Source organism: Pecten maximus, chromosome 14 (assembly GCF_902652985.1).
Source record: "Pecten maximus chromosome 14, xPecMax1.1, whole genome shotgun sequence".
NCBI lineage: Eukaryota > Metazoa > Mollusca > Bivalvia > Pectinida > Pectinidae > Pecten > Pecten maximus.
The window spans coordinates 34528712-34549262 of record NC_047028.1 but is presented as its reverse complement, the minus strand read 5'-3'; the positions used below and the strand labels follow the sequence as shown (position 1 = coordinate 34549262).

General features: G+C 38.7%; 1 protein-coding gene across 1 annotated transcript in view; it reads left to right on the top strand.

Annotated features, from left to right (window-relative positions):
* The window catches only part of LOC117341586 (dynein heavy chain 2, axonemal-like), an 81767-nt gene extending 68862 nt beyond the window's left edge, over positions 1 to 12905 (top strand). The window contains 12 exon segments of the mRNA XM_033903439.1: positions 511 to 716; positions 1045 to 1170; positions 2682 to 2873; positions 3205 to 3396; positions 4491 to 4675; positions 4972 to 5194; positions 6463 to 6579; positions 7110 to 7259; positions 8720 to 8896; positions 9909 to 9983; positions 10152 to 10302; positions 11248 to 12905. Coding sequence (XP_033759330.1) covers positions 511 to 716; positions 1045 to 1170; positions 2682 to 2873; positions 3205 to 3396; positions 4491 to 4675; positions 4972 to 5194; positions 6463 to 6579; positions 7110 to 7259; positions 8720 to 8896; positions 9909 to 9983; positions 10152 to 10302; positions 11248 to 11402 — 1949 coding nt within the window. The 3' untranslated portion in view covers positions 11403 to 12905.
* Positions 12906 to 20551: the final 7646 nt, after the last annotated feature.

Genomic DNA, 20551 nt, shown 5'->3' with positions numbered 1-20551 from the left:
CATGGAAAATTAACTATCAAGAAATTTAAATTATCGTGCTTATCGTACGGCTTAGTTGTAAGCTGTCACTGCTGGTTATATTGTAAATAAAAATTAAGGTAAGCGGCTGATGGAAATAAAAAGGAAAACATCACATGGCCAAGGGAATCACTACAATATCCATTGTTTCATGTTTTTCTGTGTCAAGCATATTCTATTTGCCTGTGGCATGATATCCAATAAAATTGGAATTTAAACAAATCAGGATTAGATTCACAGTACTTGGTATTTATCAGTTAGTTTGAAATCTAAAACAAAATGGATTTGATTGGAATTTTAACTCCTATATTAATTGTGTTAGAGTACATTTCGAGGGTCTTCAATTTTATATTTTGGAATCCAGCACACCGACAATGTTAAAAGATTTGAATGGCCTTATATAGATTTTCTGGGTTGGATCTGACTGTAATATATCATTGATAATGATTTACATACCAAACATTTAATAACTCTGATCACCTTGCTGACCAGGTGAGTGGGATAACGCATGTAACGAGCTCCAGAGGATGCTGATCGTACGCTCTCTCCGGTCCGACCGTGTCTCCTTCTGTGCCACATCCTTCATCATCAATAACCTCGGTTCAAAGTTCACCGAACCTCCAGTACTGGATATGCAACAAGTCGTAGAGGACTCCACGACAAGGACTCCGCTAATCTTTGTTCTCTCGGCTGGTGTGGTATGTGTATACTTACAATTTGAACACATAGTATAAGTATCCCATAATAGTCACATTATCTAATATCCATTAAATGGGAGTTAGGGCACAACAATTTATCTTCAGTTTATTAATTTACATGATACAGTGATACATTGGTTATATAGCCTAGCTCAGAAGGGAGCAAATGCGCCTTGAAATATTATTTTTCTTTAAATTTTTCAAAGAAATTGAACTGTAAAGGAACTGTTTTATAAAACAAGCTTAAGAAAAGCCTCATCAGCAGTGCTCAGTCATCTGTTGTAGAAGATTTACAATGTGAATACTTTACACTGATGTTGTGTTTCAGGATCCAACAAGCTCTTTGCTACAGCTGGCTGAATCCAGTGGCATGGCCCAGCGCTTCCATGCCCTCTCTCTAGGTCAAGGTCAGGCTCCCATAGCAACACGGATGATCAAAGAAGGTGTGAGAGAGGTAAGGTCAAATGATAAAGGGATTACATAAAAAGGTAAAACCCTAATGAGGAGTATGTGTCCCTCACGACAGAGGAGTATGTGTCCCACATGGCAGAGGAATATGTGTGTCCTTCATGGTAGAGGAATGTGTCCCTCATGGTAGAGGAGTATGTGTGTCCTTCATGGTAGAGGAATATGTGACCCTCATGGTAGAGGAATGTGTGTCCCTCATGGCAGAGGAGTATGTGTCCCTCATGGTAGAGGAATGTGTGTCCCTCATGGTAGAGGAATGTGTCCCTCATGGCAGAGGAATATGTGTCCCTCATGGTAGAGGAGTATGTGTCCCTCATGGTAGAGGAATGTGTGTCCCTCATGGTAGAGAAATATGTGTCCCTCATGGTAGAGGAGTATGTGACCCTCATGGTAGAGGAATGTGTGTCCCTCATGGCAGAGGAATGTGTGTCCCTCATGGTAGAGGAATGTGTCCCTCATGGCAGAGAAATATGTGTCCCTCATGGCAGAGGAATATGTGTCCCTCATGGTAGAAGAATATGTGACCCTCATGGTAGAGGAATGTGTGTCCCTCATGGTAGAGAAATATGTGTCCCTCATGGTAGAGGAATATGTGTCCCTCATGGCAGAGGAGTATAAGTCCCTCATGGCAGAGGAATATAAGTCCTCATGGCTGAGGAATATGTGTCCCTCATGGTAGAGGAGTATGTGTCCCTCATGGTAGAGGAATGTGTGTCCCTCATGGTAGAGGAGTATGTGTCCCTCATGGTAGAGGAATATGTCTCCCTCATGGCAGAGGAGTATATGTCCCTCATGGCAGAGGAGTATAAGTCCTCATGGCTGAGGAATATGTGTCCCTCATGGTAGAGGAGTATGTGTCCCTCATGGTAGAGGAATGTGTGTCCCTAATGTCAGAGGAATATATGTCCCTCATGGTAGAGGAGTATGTGTCCCTCATGGTAGAGGAATGTGTGTCCCTAATGTCAGAGGAATATATGTCCCTCATGGTAGAGGAATATGTGTCCCTCATGGTAGAGGAGTATGTGTCCCTCATGGTAGAGGAATGTGTGTCCCTCATGGTAGAGAAATATGTGTCCCTCATGGTAGAGGAGTATGTGACCCTCATGGTAGAGGAATATGTGTCCCTCATGGTAGAGGAATGTGTCCCTCATGGCAGAGAAATATGTGTCCCTCATGGCAGAGGAATATGTGTCCCTCACTGTAGAGATTATAGTCCTTCATGGTAGAGGAATGTGTCCCTCATGGTAGAGGAATGTGTGTCCCTCATGGTAGAGGAATGTGTCCCTCATGGTAGAGGAATGTGTGTCCCTCATGGTAGAGGAGTATGTGTTCCTCATAGTAGAGGAATGTGTCCCTCATGGTAGAGGAGTATGTGTTCCTCATGGTAGAGGAATGTGTCCCTCACTCTAGAGAAATGTGTGACTCTCATGGTAGAGATTAAAGTCCCTCATTGTAGAGGAACAATTTGTTATATAACACTACATATCTTTATTACAGGGTAACTGGGTGTTCCTGGCCAACTGTCACTTATCCCTGAGTTGGATGCCACAGTTAGACAAGTTGGTGGAACAGTTACAGATAGAACAGCCTCACCCAGAGTTCCGTTTGTGGCTGAGCAGTAGTCCTCACCCAGAGTTCCCCATCTCTATCCTACAAACTGGCATCAAAATGACTACAGAGCCGCCAAAGGTAGATAACTCCGCTAGAAGTTTAATTGTTATTATCAACTCCGTTAAGTGGAACATAAAACTATCAAGTTGTACATAAATGTTTAAAAAAAAAATTTTTTTTTTTTATTGATTATTAAATGTTGGTATTTTACACTATTGCTTTAATAGCAGTATTAAGAGAATTTTGAACTTTAAAATTGAAAAGTCTGCAATTATCAACAAAATTACAATCCTATTAAAAACAAGCCTAAGACAATACTAAACAAAATTGAAAACAATACTAAAAAAAACAATTGAAAAAACAATACTCAACAAAATAATAATAAAAATTCTGTGATTGTGTTTTTTAGGGTTTGAAGGCTAACATGAAGCGTCTATTAAACCTGGTGACGGAACAACAATTCTCCCGCTGTACCAAACAGGACAAGTACCGGAAACTTCTATTTGCTCTCTGCTACTTCCACTCCATTCTTCTGGAGCGCAGGAAGTTCCTCATGCTGGGCTGGAACATCGCCTATGAATTCAATGACGCAGACTTCGAGGTTTGTGACTCTTTAAACAAATTCCTGACCTGTATATAAGTAATTCTCCATATATGTATGTATGTAAATGTGTGACTTTGCTAGTTCATAAAGGCTGCAAGTATCAAGGGGACAACTTAGCTACTTTTTAAGCTTTATATTTACATGTCAAATTATACAAAGAAATCTCTCTCACTCTCAGACCTGGCATTCGTAAATAATAATAGGATTAAAATGTCCAAGTCCTTAAGCATTCTTAGACCTTAGTGTCCTCTAACTATCTGTGTCCTAGCCTGTGTCCCAGTCTGTGTCCCAGTCTGTGTCCTAGCCTGTGTCCCATTCTGTCCCAGTCTGTGTCCTAGCCTGTGTCCCAGTCTGTGTCCTAGCTTGTGTCCAAGCCTGTGTCCCAGTCTCTGTCCCAGTCTCTGTCCTAGCCTGTGTCCCAGTCTGTGTTCCAGTCTGTGTCCCAGTCTGTGTCCCAGTCTGTGTTCCAGTCTGTGTCCTAGTCTGTGTCCTAGTCTATGTCCCAGTCTGTATCCCAGCCTATGTCCCAGCCTATGTCCCAGTCTGTGTCCTAGCCTGTATCCCAGTCTATGTCCCAGTCTGTGTCCTAGCCTGTGTCCCAGTCTATGTCCCAGTCTATGTCCCCGCCTATGTTCCAGTCTGTGTCCCAGTCTGTGTCCCAGTCTATGTCCCAGCCTATGTTCCAGTATGTGTCCCAGTCTATGTCCCAGTCTCTGTCCCAGCCTGTGTTCCAGTCTGTGTCCCAGTCTGTGTCCCAGTCTGTGTCCTAGCCTGTGTCCCAGTCTATGTCCCAGTCTATGTCCCAGTCTATGTTCCAGTCTGTGTCCCAGTCTATGTCCCAGTCTATATCCCAGTCTATGTCCCAGCCTGTGTCCCAGTCTGTGTCCCAACTTGTTCCAAACTCAATCCGCAGTCGGTAACATATAAAATCTGCCCCAGTGAAATCCAGTCTAGAGGTGCCATCTGTACCATACTGTCTGCCCCAGTCTGAAGCTAACTGGTATTTATATATTTATTTAAGCTGTTACAAAATTGCCTACATGACTCTTCATCATAATATTGTTTAAGATAATTACGATTTTTCCTGTCAGGTGTCAGAGAATCTCCTCAGTATCTACCTTGATGGCTACGATGACACACCATGGGACGCTCTTAAATATCTCATCGCTAACATCAACTACGGAGGCCATGTAACTGACGACTGTGATCGCCGTCTGCTCATGACCTACGTCAACGATTATTTCCATGATGGAGTCATCACCATGCCATTCTACAAGTAAGTTTTAAGGTCAATCTAGGGCCGTGTGATGGTAAAGTGAAAACATTTCAAATAATTCTTCAAAGAAAACAATTTTTAAGTTTGCTTAGTGATCTTATTTCATTGTATGATCAGACTTTGATGACACTGACATCTTGAGAAAAAAATTTTAAATTTTTTTTTATTGTTCAGAAATTTTTGATCATATCCAGGGCTTTATATGTAAAAAATTTTGCACACTAGCTTATAATAACATTAACAAGTGTTAAATAGAAGAAAGTCATAAATTGTATCAATATATCTATTTAAATCAGAATGTCCATATTGCCAACCTACTATGTGCCGAAAGACGGACCTTTGTCATCGTACAAGGAGTATGTCAGCATGCTGCCAAATGTCGACCATCCAGAAGCCTTCGGTCAACACCCCAATGCGGACATCGCGTCTCAGATCACCGAAACCCGCCTTATGTTTGATACATTGTTGTCCCTGCAGCCAACCATCACTGCAGGCGGAGGGGAGAGTCGAGAGGATAAGGTCGGTGGTTTATGATATATTTCTAGTTAGCGAGTTTATGCTTTACACAGACTCTTTCCTTTTAGGGTTTAGATATCTAAAACCAAATAAATATTTAATTGAAAAGCTGACCCTTAAACACATTATATCTACAATAATTTATCTCAAAAACATGACCTGTTTTAATTGATATAACTGTGTAATTTTAATGAAAAAAATGTATGAAACTTTCTTTTACCTTCAATATTATGTGAGTAATGCAATTTTTTGAATGTTAAAAATCGGTAGGTCATTGTTATCAGTAAAAATGATAATGAGTTGAAAAAAATTGTCAATATCTCCGTAATTACAACTATGACAGTGAAAACAAAACAATGTAAGGTTTAATATTTTAAATTCTTTTATTCAAGTCGGTTCCCTGAAAACTGGAAATTTATTTTTCTTGTAAATATTATAAGTGTTATGATTAAAGACAAAAATGGAGATAAATTTTAAGAATGCTGACATATTTTATCAAAAATCTCTGTTGATACTTTTTTAAGGAAAGCTAGTAACTAAGTGTTGGGAGATTTCCTGAGGTTTCTCTTGTTGACAGTAACTCGATGTTGGGAGATTTTACTGAGGTTTTCCATGTTGACAGTAACTCGATGTTTGGAGATTTACTGAGGTTTCCCATGTTGACAGTAACTCGATGTTGGGAGATTTTACTGAGGTTTCCCATGTTGACAGTAACTCGATGTTGGGAGATTTTACTGAGGTTTCCCATGTTGACAGTAACTCGATGTTGAGAGATTCTACTGAGGTTTCCCATGTTGACAGTAACTGGATGTTAGAAGATTTTATTGAGGTTTCTCTTGTTGACAGTAACTCGATGTTGAGAGATTCTACTGAGGTTTCCCATGTTGACAGTAACTGGATGTTAGAAGATTTTACTGAGGTTTCTCTTGTTGTCAGTAACTCGATGTTGGGAGATTTTACTGAGGTTTCCCATGTTGACAGTAACTCGATGTTAGGAGATTTTACTGAGGTTTCTCCATGTTGACAGTAACTCGGTGTTGGGAGATTTTACTGAGGTTTCCCATGTTGACAGTAACTCGATGTTGGGAGATTTCCTGAGGTTTCTCATGTTGACAGTAACTCGATGTTGAGAGATTCTACTGAGGTTTCTCATGTTGACAGTAACTAGATGTTGGGAGATTTTACCGAGATTTTCCATGTTGACAGTAACTCGATGTTGGGAGATTTTACCGAGATTTTCAATATTAAGATCTTACTTTGGATGTTGACAGGTATTGGATCTAGCAGCCAACATTTACAAACAGATCCCAGAAAACATTGACTACGAGAACACGGCCAAGATCCTGTCTATCGACCCATCGCCTCTCAATGTTGTACTGCTACAGGAGGTAGGTTCCATCTCAACAAATTCAGTTTAGTACTATTCATGGAATATTTGAAGTTTACCGCTCTAAATATTTTTCAGAAATCTTTTAAAAAGAATTGTGTTCATTCTTCCATACGCTCATATTTAAAAATTACTTTCTCTAACAGTATAGTGGTTTCCATAAAAAATAAATATAACCAGGTTGATGGAATTTTGAGACTATAACAAACTATGCAAAGATCAAGTTCAAATCTGAGTGAAAGTCGTGACATCCTATGGCGGGTAGGGTCCTTGGCCTCTAGTCGTGAAAAACGCTGGCCGGTAAGGTCCTTGGCCCCAAGTTCGGACAACCACTGGAGGGTTAGGGTCCTAGGTCCCTACTCTGAACAGCCATTTGAAGTTGAAGAGTCCAGGGGCCTGACCCTAACATGGACAACCATTTGAGGGTATTTAAAAGTCCATGGGCCCTAGTGTGAACTCTTTTTAAAGCAAAATATAGGAATCACATTTCCTAGCAAAACTTGATACATGACTCTTGATTTTTTTTTACAGATACAACGTTATAATATTCTGCTGAACGAGATAAGGTCGTCCTTGACTGACCTTGAGAGGGGTATCCAGGGTCTTGTTGTCATGACGCTGGAGCTGGAGAACATTTTCACCTGTATCTTTGATGGCAGAGTCCCTCCCAGTTGGCTCAAGGTAAGAAATGATCAACATTTTCAGTTTTGTTCGTACATCTTTTTGCTGGAATAAAGGGAAGATTGGGTCCACTTTGTACAGCGGGTGATGTGAATTAAGCACAGATGTTAATTAGATTTAGATCTGCACTACAGTCAAAATGGTGACTTTGTTGAAAATATTTTTATCAATTCTACAGTACTCTTGTATAGGATTTTACAGAGACATGACCTTGTGTAAATAGGGTATCTTCCATAGTTGATCCTAAACAAGTATGAACCCCCTTATGACATTCATATCATCGTAATATCCTTTTGTAGGTGTCCATGTACTTCAGCTTCATTAGCACACAGCACTACTAGGGCATCAGTTCTGTTAGGAACTCGAAGTGTTATACTCTACTTGGCAATGAAGTTTGGTGGGGATTATACTGGAATTAGCCAGTTCTTCTGTGATGAAAGAATCGTGTATAGACAACCCCTCCTACATAAAACTTTCCAAAACTTCACTGATAAAGTCAGCACACATTTAGTTGTGTGTCTGGATTCAAGATCTGAGTATCCTAATGCCAGTTATGTCCCTTTGCCTATTTCGTAAGACAGAATTGTGTACAGACAATTCTTACAATTTTTACCAAAACTTTCAGAACTTTACTGATATAGCCAGCTCAAATTGAAGTTTTTTTTTAACTTATATATGTATGGTAGTTTTGCCAGTTTCCTTACAGATGTAGACAGTATATATCTTGCTGAATTTGCTCCTTTTATCATATCATTAACAAGTGTTTGGGGTGGGGTGGGAATCAGGGTGGATTGTGGAGTGGGGGGTATTAGTCAGCCATCCTGGTGACAGTTCTAGTCTTAATCAACAAGTGTTTGGGGTGGGGTGGGAATCAGGGTGGATTGTGGAGTGGGGGTATTAGTCAGCCATCCTGGTGACAGTTCTAGTCTTTATCAACAAGTGTTTGGGGTGGGGTGGGAATCAGGGTGGATTGTGGAGTGGGGGTATTAGTCAGCCATCCTGGTGACAGTTCTAGTCTTAATCAAGTGTTTGGGGTGGGGTGGGAATCAGGGTGAATTGTGGAGTGGGGGGTATTAGTCAGCCATCCTGGTGACAGTTCTAGTCTTAATCAACAAGTGTTTGGGGTGGAGTGGGAATCAGGGTGGATTGTGGAGTGGGGGTATTAGTCAGCCATTCTGGTGACAGTTCTAGTCTTAATCAACAAGTGTTTGGGGTGGAGTGGGGATCAGGGTGGATTGTGGAGTCATCCTGGCGACAGTGCTAGTTAATTTTGGTTTGATAATTATTTGCATTACCAAGTGTTGAATTAAAAATTGACATTTGTCCAAACTTCAAAAATGCAAAACATCGCTTCTTTGTTTGGTGTATTCATCCTTTTCTAGTGACAGCTTAACTTCAGATTGAATACAAAAGTTTCATTCAGTAGATTTTAAATAACTGCATTGGTTTCCTCTTGCAAGGCGTACTCGTCACTGAAGCCGCTGGCTGCCTGGACGCGTGACCTGGTACAGCGTGTTGACCAATTCCAGCACTGGGCACTCACAGCCCACGCACCTACCATCTTCTGGATGTCAGCATTCACCTTCCCGACTGGCTTCCTGACAGCAGTTCTTCAGACTTCTGCAAGACAGAACAGCGTATGTACATTTAAATATCTGGATTACGTGATGTCATACATAGTTTATACAAAACACGTAGTAAGATGTTTTAAGAGTACTGGTTGTTTTTGTGGATGAAAATTTTGTGATTTGATTTCAAAAGTATTAAATTGTTATTAGTGATTTTGCTATTCTAGTCAAGGATAAATACTATAAAATAATTTTACTGTAGTATGGATATCGAAACCCACCAAAAATGTTTCATGAATTTCCGGTTTGTTTTGGCATTAAAGACTTAATTCAGATTTCAAGAATGCATTATATGATTAAAAATAAAGTACATCTCCATAACAAATTTTATAACAATAAAAGAATTAATGCTGTAATATATAGCAGATGGGTGTTCATTTTGGATAAAAGAGCCATATTTAAGTGAAATTCGAGAATTATCGATTTTGCAAAAAAATTGCACTTTTAATATGTTTAGCAATGCACTATATTTCAAATACTATATATTTAAGATGTTTGTTTGCTATTATTCAACTTGAAATTTAGTAGATGTTGGAAACACAAATTTTGTGCATTTAGAATTTTCATTTTGCGACACGTACTTGTCAGATAAGACATGTACATGTATATAATTAATTATGTATTTATTAATTTCAAACGTTATTTTAAACATTTTTTGATAAAAAAATGATATAAAGTGCTGTATTTGTATTGTTATAGGTATCTGTATTGTTATAGGTATCTATTGTTATAGGTATCTGTTGTTATAGGTATCTATTGTTATAGGTATCTGTTGTTATAGGTATCTATTGTTATAGGTATCTATTGTTATAGGTATGTATTGTTATAGGTATGTACTGTTATAGGTATATATTGTTATAGGTATATGTATTGTTATAAGTATCTATTGTTATAGGTATATGTATTGTTATAAGTATCTATTGTTATAGGTATCTGTATTTGTATTGTTATAAGTATGTATTGTTATAAGTATGTATTGTTATAGGTATGTATTGTTATATATATATTTGTATTGTTATAGGTATCTGTGGACACTCTTCAGTGGGAGTTCAGTGTACTGACAGTGGACGACACCAACATCACAGGACCACCTAAGGTAGATCAATAACATAGATTTACCTGTGTGTACTATAGATTTACCTTTGTTACCATTGATATACCTGTTTATACCATAGATTTACCTTGGTTACCCAAGATTTACCTGTGTATACCATGAATTTACCTGTTTATACCATAGCTTTAACAATGTGTATTTTTATTCCAGGATGGTGTTTATATTAAGGGTCTATACCTCCAGGGAGCAGGCTGGGACAAGAAGAACACTTGTCTTGTAGAAGCCAACCCCATGCAGCTTGTCTGTCCCATGCCTTCTATACACTTCAAACCTGTGGAGAGCAAGAAAAAGGCAGCTAAAGGTAAACACTTAAGGACAATAGACAACAAGAGGCCCAGAGGGCCTTTATCACTCACCAGATAGAAAACAAGAGCCCCAGATGGCCTTTATTACTCACCAGATAGACAACAAGAGGCCCAGAGGGCCTTTATTACTCACCAGATAGACAACAAGTGGTCTAGAGGACCTTTACCACTCACCAGATAGACAACAAGAGGCCCAGAGGGCCTTTATTACTCACCAGATAGACAACAAGTGGTCTAGAGGACCTTTACCACTCACCAGATAGACAACAAGAGGCCCAGATGGCCTTTATTACTCACCAGATAGACAACAAGAGGCCCAGAGGGCCTTTATCACTCACCAGATAGACAACAAGAGGCCCAGAGGGCCTTTATCACTCACCAGATAGACAACAAGAGGCCCAGAGGGCCTTTATCACTCACCAGACCTAACAAAACTTATGATGGTGTGTCTTTGAAGCTCAGGAATCAATTGTAGATACAGTACTGAGAGGACGAGCCCTAACTGGGGCAGTATTTGACTTGAACTTGAACTATGGGAAATGTTTCTTACAATAGTTTAACATATATATTCAAACGAAATTATCTCTGGTAATAAACCCATGGCTGGAAAAGCCCATCAAATTTTACATTGATTCATTCAAATAATAACAAAAACAAAACAAAAACAAAACAATTTTTTTCAAGTTTGTGTTTACCTTGTATTTGGCTTGTGACAATATATAATAATAATGGCACTGAAGGCTATGGGCTCTAAATGACTAATAGTTGATGGGCCGTAAAACAATACAATACAATACAATACAATACAATACTGAAGCCTAGTAGTCCGTGTCCTCAACGTACCTTCTGAATTCCTTTACATTACGTACCATTTACATTGTATTTATGCCAGTACATACCATATCCCTAAGATTTACGTCAATATGTATTTCTATTTTTAGGTCTGTATTCCTGCCCTTGCTACTACTATCCAAACCGTGTCGGTGTCACTGGACGGCCATCATATATCGTCTCAGTCGACCTCAAGACTGGAGAGAAGGCAGCGGATCACTGGGTCAAGAGGGGAACGGCTCTGTTGATGAGTTTGGACTATTAGACTGACCACTATTAGAGTGACCAATGACCTATATTGAGGACATTTAATGTCCACTTCAGGCTCTTCTGGTCTGATGATGATACATTCTGTAAAATCGTGCTGTGGACAAATTCATACAAGTGAAAAAAGTGCTGCTGTTGTGTTTCATTTGCAGGAAAAACAATGGCGTTGTCAGGATGTGTTTCTCACTTTACACAAGTCTAACCAGGACTTTTTCCATAATTATCTACACATTCCAACTGTTAACACACTGTACCTTATAACAGGAGCAATACATATGTGTGCATCATCCTACAATATTATTGACATATCATACAAACTTTAAAAAAAAAATTTTGTAACAATTTGTTGTAACATTTTGTTGTAATCAGCAGTAAAGTATTATATTTCTGAAATGGATTGTGTGCCAAATGTCAAATATTTCATTATTTTTTTTTTTACTATGAAATCCCCCTACCCGTCTCATTCCATCAAAAATATATTTGAATACATTCCTTTATGGTTTACATGTGTAATGAATATGACATACAATTGATAAATAGTGTTGTCATCTTATTTATTAAGTATATTATTTATTGTTCTTTGTATAAGAAAAAATATGAAGTTTCCGTCCAATGAAGTTCAACATAAATTTCCAAATTTATAAAATATTAATATGTAAGAAATTACCATTTCATTAGGTTACATATATAATTCTGTGTTATATTTATGTTAAATGGAATTTTTAACTTGTAAAAATTATTTTGAAATCATGGAGAGAAAATAGATATAACTATGTTAGGGAGTAAAAAACCATCATATTAGAAAATGAAAAAATTTAATTGGTTAAAGATCATATTAAGAAAATGAAAAATTTTAATTGGTTAAAGATCATCTTATTAAGAAAATGAAAAAAATTTCATTGGTTAAAGATCATCTTATTAAGAAAATGAAAAAAAAAACATTATTGGTTATAAAGATCATCATATTAAGAAAATGAAAAATTTTAATTGTTTAAAGATTATCATATTAAGAAAATGAAAAATTTTAATTGGTGGTGCAACTGAAATGATAACAGGATTTGTACAAAGCCTTGAATCACTATCTTATATCTATTGTGCCGACACATCGGTCATGTGATAGTCATGTGATAATGTACCTGGCACAACGGTAATGAGATAAAAAAAAAAAAAGTATATACGTTTACTGGCAAAAATCCATACCTTTTTTACAAGCCATTGTTTGAATTATTCCAAATTTGTTGCCTCATTTATCAAGAGAAAATATTGACTAGTTCTCTTTCAAATTTCCATTAATAATCAAACTGTTTCATACCAGTTAGGCGAGGATCAATACATATTCACTGATATCTCCACATCAGTGGAAATAACATCACAATCTATTTTACATATTCTGTGATATTGTATAGGCAAATAATACAATTTTTATAGATATTTCTCATTTGTGATTTATTTGTTGCTGCATTTGTTGGTTATTTTTTTTACAAATAAATTATTTATATTAAATTTGACAGTGTTGACAGTTTGTTGTTTGTTCTTGTTACTAATTACCCTACCTGGGTCCCATTTTCATGCAGCCTCTCCACAGTAATCCAACTCTGTTCAATGTGCCAACCTGCCTGAAGCTCACCTGCCTAGTGGAAGGTGTCATCCATTCGCCCATTTGGAGTTAAGTTTTCCCTTTCAACAACTTCACAATAACTTAGAGGCCCACATACCTGATATTGAGGCTGCAGCATGCTGGGGTGAAGGACTACCGAGTTTGCTCAAATGAATGACCTTGAATTAAACTCAAGGTCACTGGGTCTAATATGCACTTCTCATTAATCAGGAATCCCGGAGACCATATATTGGGTCTGTAGCATGCTAGGGTGAAGGACTAATAACTTTGTTCAAATGAATGACCTTGACCTACTAACAATTAGAATCTAAGGGTACATTTTCTAATGCTTAATACATATATACAAAAGTGAATATGGTTTGTCAACAGCGAAAAACTTTGGAATGAAACCCCGAAGAAACTTGCCAAGCCAAAACTTAACCTCACTTGTTTCTTTGTATCTGTCGTGAAGCTTGAAGTATTGTCTTCAATTTCCCCGAGTTCTGGTAACAATTTCTTTTCCCCACCTATATGTCCCAAATAAAGTCTTATCTACCAGCAAAATCCCGGTTGTTCGTGCTGCGACTGCAAGTCCTGAGTTCTTTTGTCAAAACAATACTTCCCTTAAGAGTTTCTAGATGTTCTGCCCCTGAAGCTGGGATAACTGAACTCTTGTCTTGACGTGATGTCTTGAGGGCTGCAGGTCCTGACATGATTAAGTCATCAGTTCTGTGAGAACTAGTCCCATACTTTTTCATCTCTTCAAACTTTCTGTAGATGCTGGTAAAGAACTTCCGACTAAAAATCTGCTAATATTGCACATGTCTGTGAAATCCTTGAACCTATTGTAGTATCTAATATCACAAAGCATGCGTACTAATCAAAACATCCTTCATCCTCTACAGCATGGCTTCCGCCATAAACGTTCCTGTGAATCCCAAATATCAGAATTTGTTCATGATATTTCGAGAGGTCCATAAGCTAAATCAACATGTCATTAGTCACTTAATCCTGGGCCATCAGCTAAATCAACATGTCATTTAGTCACTAAATCCTGGTCCATGAGCTAAATCAACACAGCGTTTAGTCACCAACTCCCGGGCCATAAGCTAAATCAACATGGCGTTTAGTCAACAACTCCCGGACCATAAGTTAAATCAACATGGCGTTTAGTCACCAACTCCCAGGCCATAAGCCAAATCAACATGGCGTTTAGTCAACCACTCCTGGTTCATAAGCTAAATCAATATGGCGTTTAGTCACCAACTCCCGGGCCATAAGTTAAATCAACATGGCGTTTAGTCACCAACTCCCGGGCCATAAGCTAAATCAACATGGCGTTTAGTCAACCACTCCTGGTTCATAAGCTAAATCAACATGGCGTTTAGTCACCAACTCCTGGTTCATAAGCTAAATCAACACAGCGTTTAGTCACCAACTCCCGGGCCATACGCTAAATCAACATGGCGTTTAGTCACCAATTCCCGGGCCATTAGCTAAATCAACATGGCATTTAGTCAACCACTCCTGGCCCATAAACTAAAACAACACAGCGTTTAGTCACCAACTCCCGGGCCATAAGCTAAATCAACATGGCGTTTAGTTAACCACTCCTGGTTCATAAGCTAAATCAACATGGCGTTAAGTTAACCACTCCTGGTTCATAAGCTAAATCAACATGGCGTTTAGTCACCAACAACCGGGCCATAAGCTAAATCAACATGGCGTTTAGTCAACCACTCTTTGGTTCATAAGCTAAATCAACATGGCGTTTAGTCACCAACTCCCGGGCCATAAGTTAAATCAACATGGCGTTTAGTCACCAACTCCCGGGCCATAAGCTAAATCAACATGGCGTTTAGTCAACCACTCCTGGTTCATAAGCTAAATCAACATGGCGTTTAGTCACCAACTCCCGGGCCATAAGCTAAGTCAACATGACGTTTAGTCACCAACTCCCGGTCCATAAGCTTAATCAACATGGCGTTTAGTCACCAACTCCTGGTTCATAAGCTAAATCAACATGGCGTTTAGTCACCAACTCCCGGGCCATAAGCTAAATCAACATGGCGTTTAGTCACCAACTCCCGGGCCATAAGCTAAATCAACATGGCGTTTAGTCAACCACTCCTGGTTCATAAGCTAAATCAACATGGCGTTTAGTCACCAACTCCCGGGCCATAAGTTAAATCAACATGGCGTTTAGTCACCAACTCCCGGGCCATAAGCTAAATCAACATGGCCTTTAGTCACCAAATCCCGGGCCATAAGCTAAATCAACATGGCGTTTAGTCACCAAATCCTGGTTCATAAGCTAAATCAACATGGCGTTTAGTCACCAACTCCCGGGCCATAAGCCAAATCAACATGGCGTTTAGTCAACGACTCTTTGGTTCATAAGCTAAATCAACATGGCGTTTAGTCACCAGCTCCCGGGCCATAAGCTAAATCAACATGGCGTTTAGTCACCAACTCCTGGTTCATAAGCTAAATCAACATGGCGTTTAGTCAACCACTCCTGGTTCATAAGCTAAATCAACATGGCGTTTAGTCACCAACTCCCGGGCCATAAGCTAAATCAACATGGCGTTTAGTCACCAACTCCTGGTTCATAAGCTAAATCAACATGGCGTTTAGTCACCAACTCCCGGGCCATAAGCTAAATCAACATGGTGTTTAGTCAACCACTTCTGGTCCATAAGCTAAATCAACATGGCGTTTAAGGTACATCTAATGTCTAGATAATAAATCCTCATTGGCGGATCTCAAACTGTTGTTCTAGATGGAGAATCGTCCAACACCGTACCTGTTTATTCTGGTATACCCAAAGAGTCAATCCTTGGATCAAGGATATTCTTATTTTATGTCAAAGATATTGGGGAATGTACGTGTGTTATCTCTTCCTCTATCGGGCATTTTGCTGATGATACAATTACATATCTGAAAAACTTTATTCACTAGTGATGCTTTCTGTCCGTAGGAAGACCTCGACACCATTACCACCTGGGAAGGCAACGGAGAATGGCGTTCCATTTCGGAAAGTGCTTAGTTCTCTCCATACACTAATCACAAAACTCCATAGTACACCAGTACCAGCTTCAAAGACAGGTACTGGATGATGTAGATCAGGCTAATTATTTGGGTGTTACGATCACCTCCGATCTAAAGTGGGGAGCATATATCAGTAGCATTGCTATCATTACCAGCTTCACAGACAGGCGCTCTCAGTACCAATAGTTCTCTCGGTTTTCAGAAGGGTTCTAAAACGTAAATTATCCTCCGCCAAGATCAAGGAGAAATCATACAAAGTTCTGGTCCAGTCGAAGCTGGAAAATGTTCAGCTCATTATGGGACCCCAACCTCAAAGAGACGGATCGGATCGAGATGGTCAACGCCAGGCTGTCAGATTTGAACAACTATCCGTACACAACAGACTTAAAGCCACCGATCTAGACACTCATGTAAAACGTCTGCCCGTAACGGATCTTTCTTCCCTTGCACCATCTGGAACTGGGAGTCCTTCCAATCTAACATAGCACCAATGCAACACTCTCTTCTTTCAAGACTGGACTAGTAAACTACAAGCATAATAGCTTGACATCTACACAAACCCCATCACACCCAAACTTCTTCCTTGATCTGTTCTTCGTGTGAAAAGAAAGTTGGCCGGAACATACTGTATCTTATGTGGTTATTAAGATGCCATGACTAGCTAAGATGGTTCTCAAATGTTTATCTGTCAAAACAGCATTGAACTCCGATAGAAGTTTATCTACGCCATTCCTCCTCAGTGGTGAGATGTTCAGATACATTGACACCTTCAATACCTTCTTTTCCAGATCGCACTGGAAATGCCTCCAATTCTCGATGGCATTCCAACTCATCCTTCTGAACAACAGTCGTAATTATTTCACAACACAGAATTCCTCCAATGCTTCCTGCATCGTCCACGTCTTCCTCAAAATACCTCTTCAGGATATTTTGACATGGAATGTTTTCGTCTTGCCTCCAATATCTACCTCATAGGCTCATGGTCCTAGTTTCGACTTCACACTGCATTGGTCCATCATCTGCATCTACAGAATTGGTTTTAGTTGGAAGTAGTATAAGCACTCTGTCGTCCACATCGAGGCGTCAATCATTGACCTTTCTTTCTATTGTAGTATTTCCGTTGGTTAGTAGTTTTAACCTGATCATCTGGTACTTCCTTCTTCAATACTTCTTTCATGATCATCACCGGACCTATGATCGTTCTCCCATAGACCAGTTCTCTCTTGGTTTACACCACTGTAGACAAACAGCAAGGCGTTCGTATGCCTGTCACAATATCCTGGCCTCTCCAAATACAAACTGTGCAACGTCGTTTTAAGTGTGCCGTTGCACTTTTCGACTAGTCCATTGAAGATTGGGTGTTATAGGTTGTAGCAAGGCGACGAATACACGAAATGTTTCCGGACTTCTTGAAAGGGTGTTGAAAGAATGTTTGTCCTGGTTCGAGGAATTCCACAGCAGAGTTCTTGTCACTGGTCTTGAAGTCAGACTAGTTTTCGTTGACACGCTAAGAAAGCACGTGATCGTGACAGCTTCATTGAACCCGTGTTTATCATCAGACCAACTTGAAATCTATCTTGGCTACCTCTTCCTCAGTTTGGGACTACTTGTAGGTGGATTCATCTTGACACAGCTTCGGCGTCTACAATATTCTCTCGGGGATATATAAAAAAAACATCGTATATCATCTTTAATAATAATTTAAAAAAATATTATTTAAAAAACAAACACGAGATATTTGTGTAAAATGACATTGGAGTCATCCTTGTAGGAAGGGGATAAATTTTGTGAAAACAATGGCTTTACTCTCCCCAGTACTGGATTGGCGGGGGTTCAACAAGGGAAATAGAAAAATTGATGGATTGGAATTTGCGCTACTCTAATTGAGTAAACTTCTACTCTAATTCAGTAAACTTTCGATACTAGATTCTGGATTCTTCATTGACAAATTAACACCAGAAAGAATCCTATATTATTCATGTTTTTACTTTAACTCTTTATTAATATGAAGAATTGTTTTATTAATCAAACTTAAAATATTCAATTTGTTTAGAATGTGAATATAACCTTTTTTCACAAAATTTAAATCATAGTGAAAAGTAAAGGAAGGACAATTTTCATGTTCTATGTGTAGGTGTGATATCGGTACCTGGTGCACGTTCAAGTTTGAACTGATTCAGATAATAGAATGATCAACTGGCGGCCATCTTGAATATGACAGTTGAAGTTTGCTTGTTGTTTCTTGAGAAATATCCTTCTAGTATTTCTCAAAAAACAGCCAATAAACTTCAACTGTCGAGATTCAAGATGGCCACCAGTTGGTCTCTTAATTTTAACTTGATGTTTAGATTCCTCTTCAATACGTTATACCAAGGGGTAGATATGGAGAAAAGAACGAAGAAGGGAAAGAAAAGAATAAATAAATCTTAGAGAAAGAACAGAATATATCAATCTTAGAGAGAACTTTCATTTGAGAGCGCCTTTTAGATTTCTCTTTTATATTTACACCGATACTACATTATCTCAAGATATTTCTCTTTGTCTGGCTTATGTTTGTGCGTATTGATTTAAATTTAAAATAACGCCAGATGTGAAAAAAATCCCGTTTCATTGACAGCATTAATGGGTCAAAGTTTGTCCAAGTTGTTTGCACACTTAGTTTACCAATAAAATTCTATGAAGGAGCACGTGCACTCAATATATCAATTTTTGCCATGCCTCCTGTTGTTTACCAAGTCGATTTCCTATACCTATGTGAGTATATACCAAACTGACATGTACCCTTATCGTATTTGCATTGAGACAACATTCCATTTAATGTGCAATACGTAATGAGACAATAAGATTTTTCTATACAAGCTCATATCATTGGATTTAACTAAATTAGTTCATTATGCGCTGTGACACGATATCGGGAGGTATATAGTGTCAATATCAATTTATTGGACGAGTTTATTTTTACTGAACCTCTGGCATATTTCTGAGACTTATTAAAAATCTAATATGCTGACATTTTGACCAGTTTTTGTATATATAAACAATTTTGTGATGTCACAAATGGAAAAATGGAACTATAAATATTAGTGTTGCTATTTATAGTATTGGCATTATGTCATAGACAATATACAATTATGGCCTTTTGATATGGTCAATATGTACATTTATTAACTTGAGACAAAAATGATTTTACAGAGTCCGTTCATTAGCGAGGGTGATATAAAGCGGAAGTGATTTTACATGGTCCGTTCATTAGCGAGGGTGATATTAAGCGGAAATGACTTTACAAGGTCCGTCCATTAGCAAGGGTGATATCAAGCGGAAGTGATTTTAAAAAAGTCCGTTCATTAGCAAGGGTGATATAAAAAGGAAATCATTTTACAAGGTCTGTTCTTAAGCGGGGGTGATATAAAGCGGAAGTGATTTCACAGAGTCTATTCTTTAGCGAGGGTGATATTAAGCGGAAATTACTTTACAGGGCCCGTTCATAAGCAGGGATGATATTAAGCGGAATTATTTTACAATATTCCCTGTGTTCCTCCTACTTTGGTGACAATGATATGGAATCCGGAACACGTACAAAGCCTTCCTGATTACCTACACCTTTCAACCATCTTGTCTGATTTTGTTTTAGAAATATCGGCATGTTTACTCTCCATGGAACGATGATAAACAAAAACAAATATTCCTTTTATCGGGAAGCTACTGTCGTGCATTCTGCCGTGTGTCTCTAGGTGTTCAATCCTATACAGATCGAAAAGAATGAAATCAACTAAGGATGGTATATAATGTATCAAATTGAATTTCTTATTTCCTCGGGGACTCGTTTTTAGTTACATGTACATGAAAACTAACGGAGGACGTTTTCTCTTTATTGGATTCTGATGGGATATGGATTGAACACGTTTTGGCCATCAATAATGCAACAGCTAATGTATGACCTGGCGCGTGTATTGGTCGATAGACACGCATCGAACGGCGTTTGCTTATACGTATTGTTAGGGACAATGACGAAATCTTGGCTTTTGTTTAAACAGACAAAACGATCGTGTTATCAATCCTACATACAGCAGTTTAGCAGCTTTTGTTCCCTTTGCAATGCACATTGATTATAGAGTCCTTCCAATGACAGCCCCCCCCCCCCCCCCCCCCCCCTCTCCCCACCCCCACCATCACATCAGCAAACGTGGTGTGTTTTATTTGTAAGTTATGTTTATAGGCTAGTGTCGCCGATAAGGACAGGGACATTCATAACACTCATTCGAATATAAACCAATATACAACATATTCTCTAACCTGACAACATCAATCACAACGACAAACAGATATGATATTCATAAGCACATTAACCGCAGCGATTGCCGGATATGATATTCATCAATACATAAACTACAGCAAATACGGGTATGATATTCATCAACAGATTACCGGATATGACATTAATCAACACATTAACCATAGCAATTAACGGATATGACATTCATCAACACATAAACTACAAC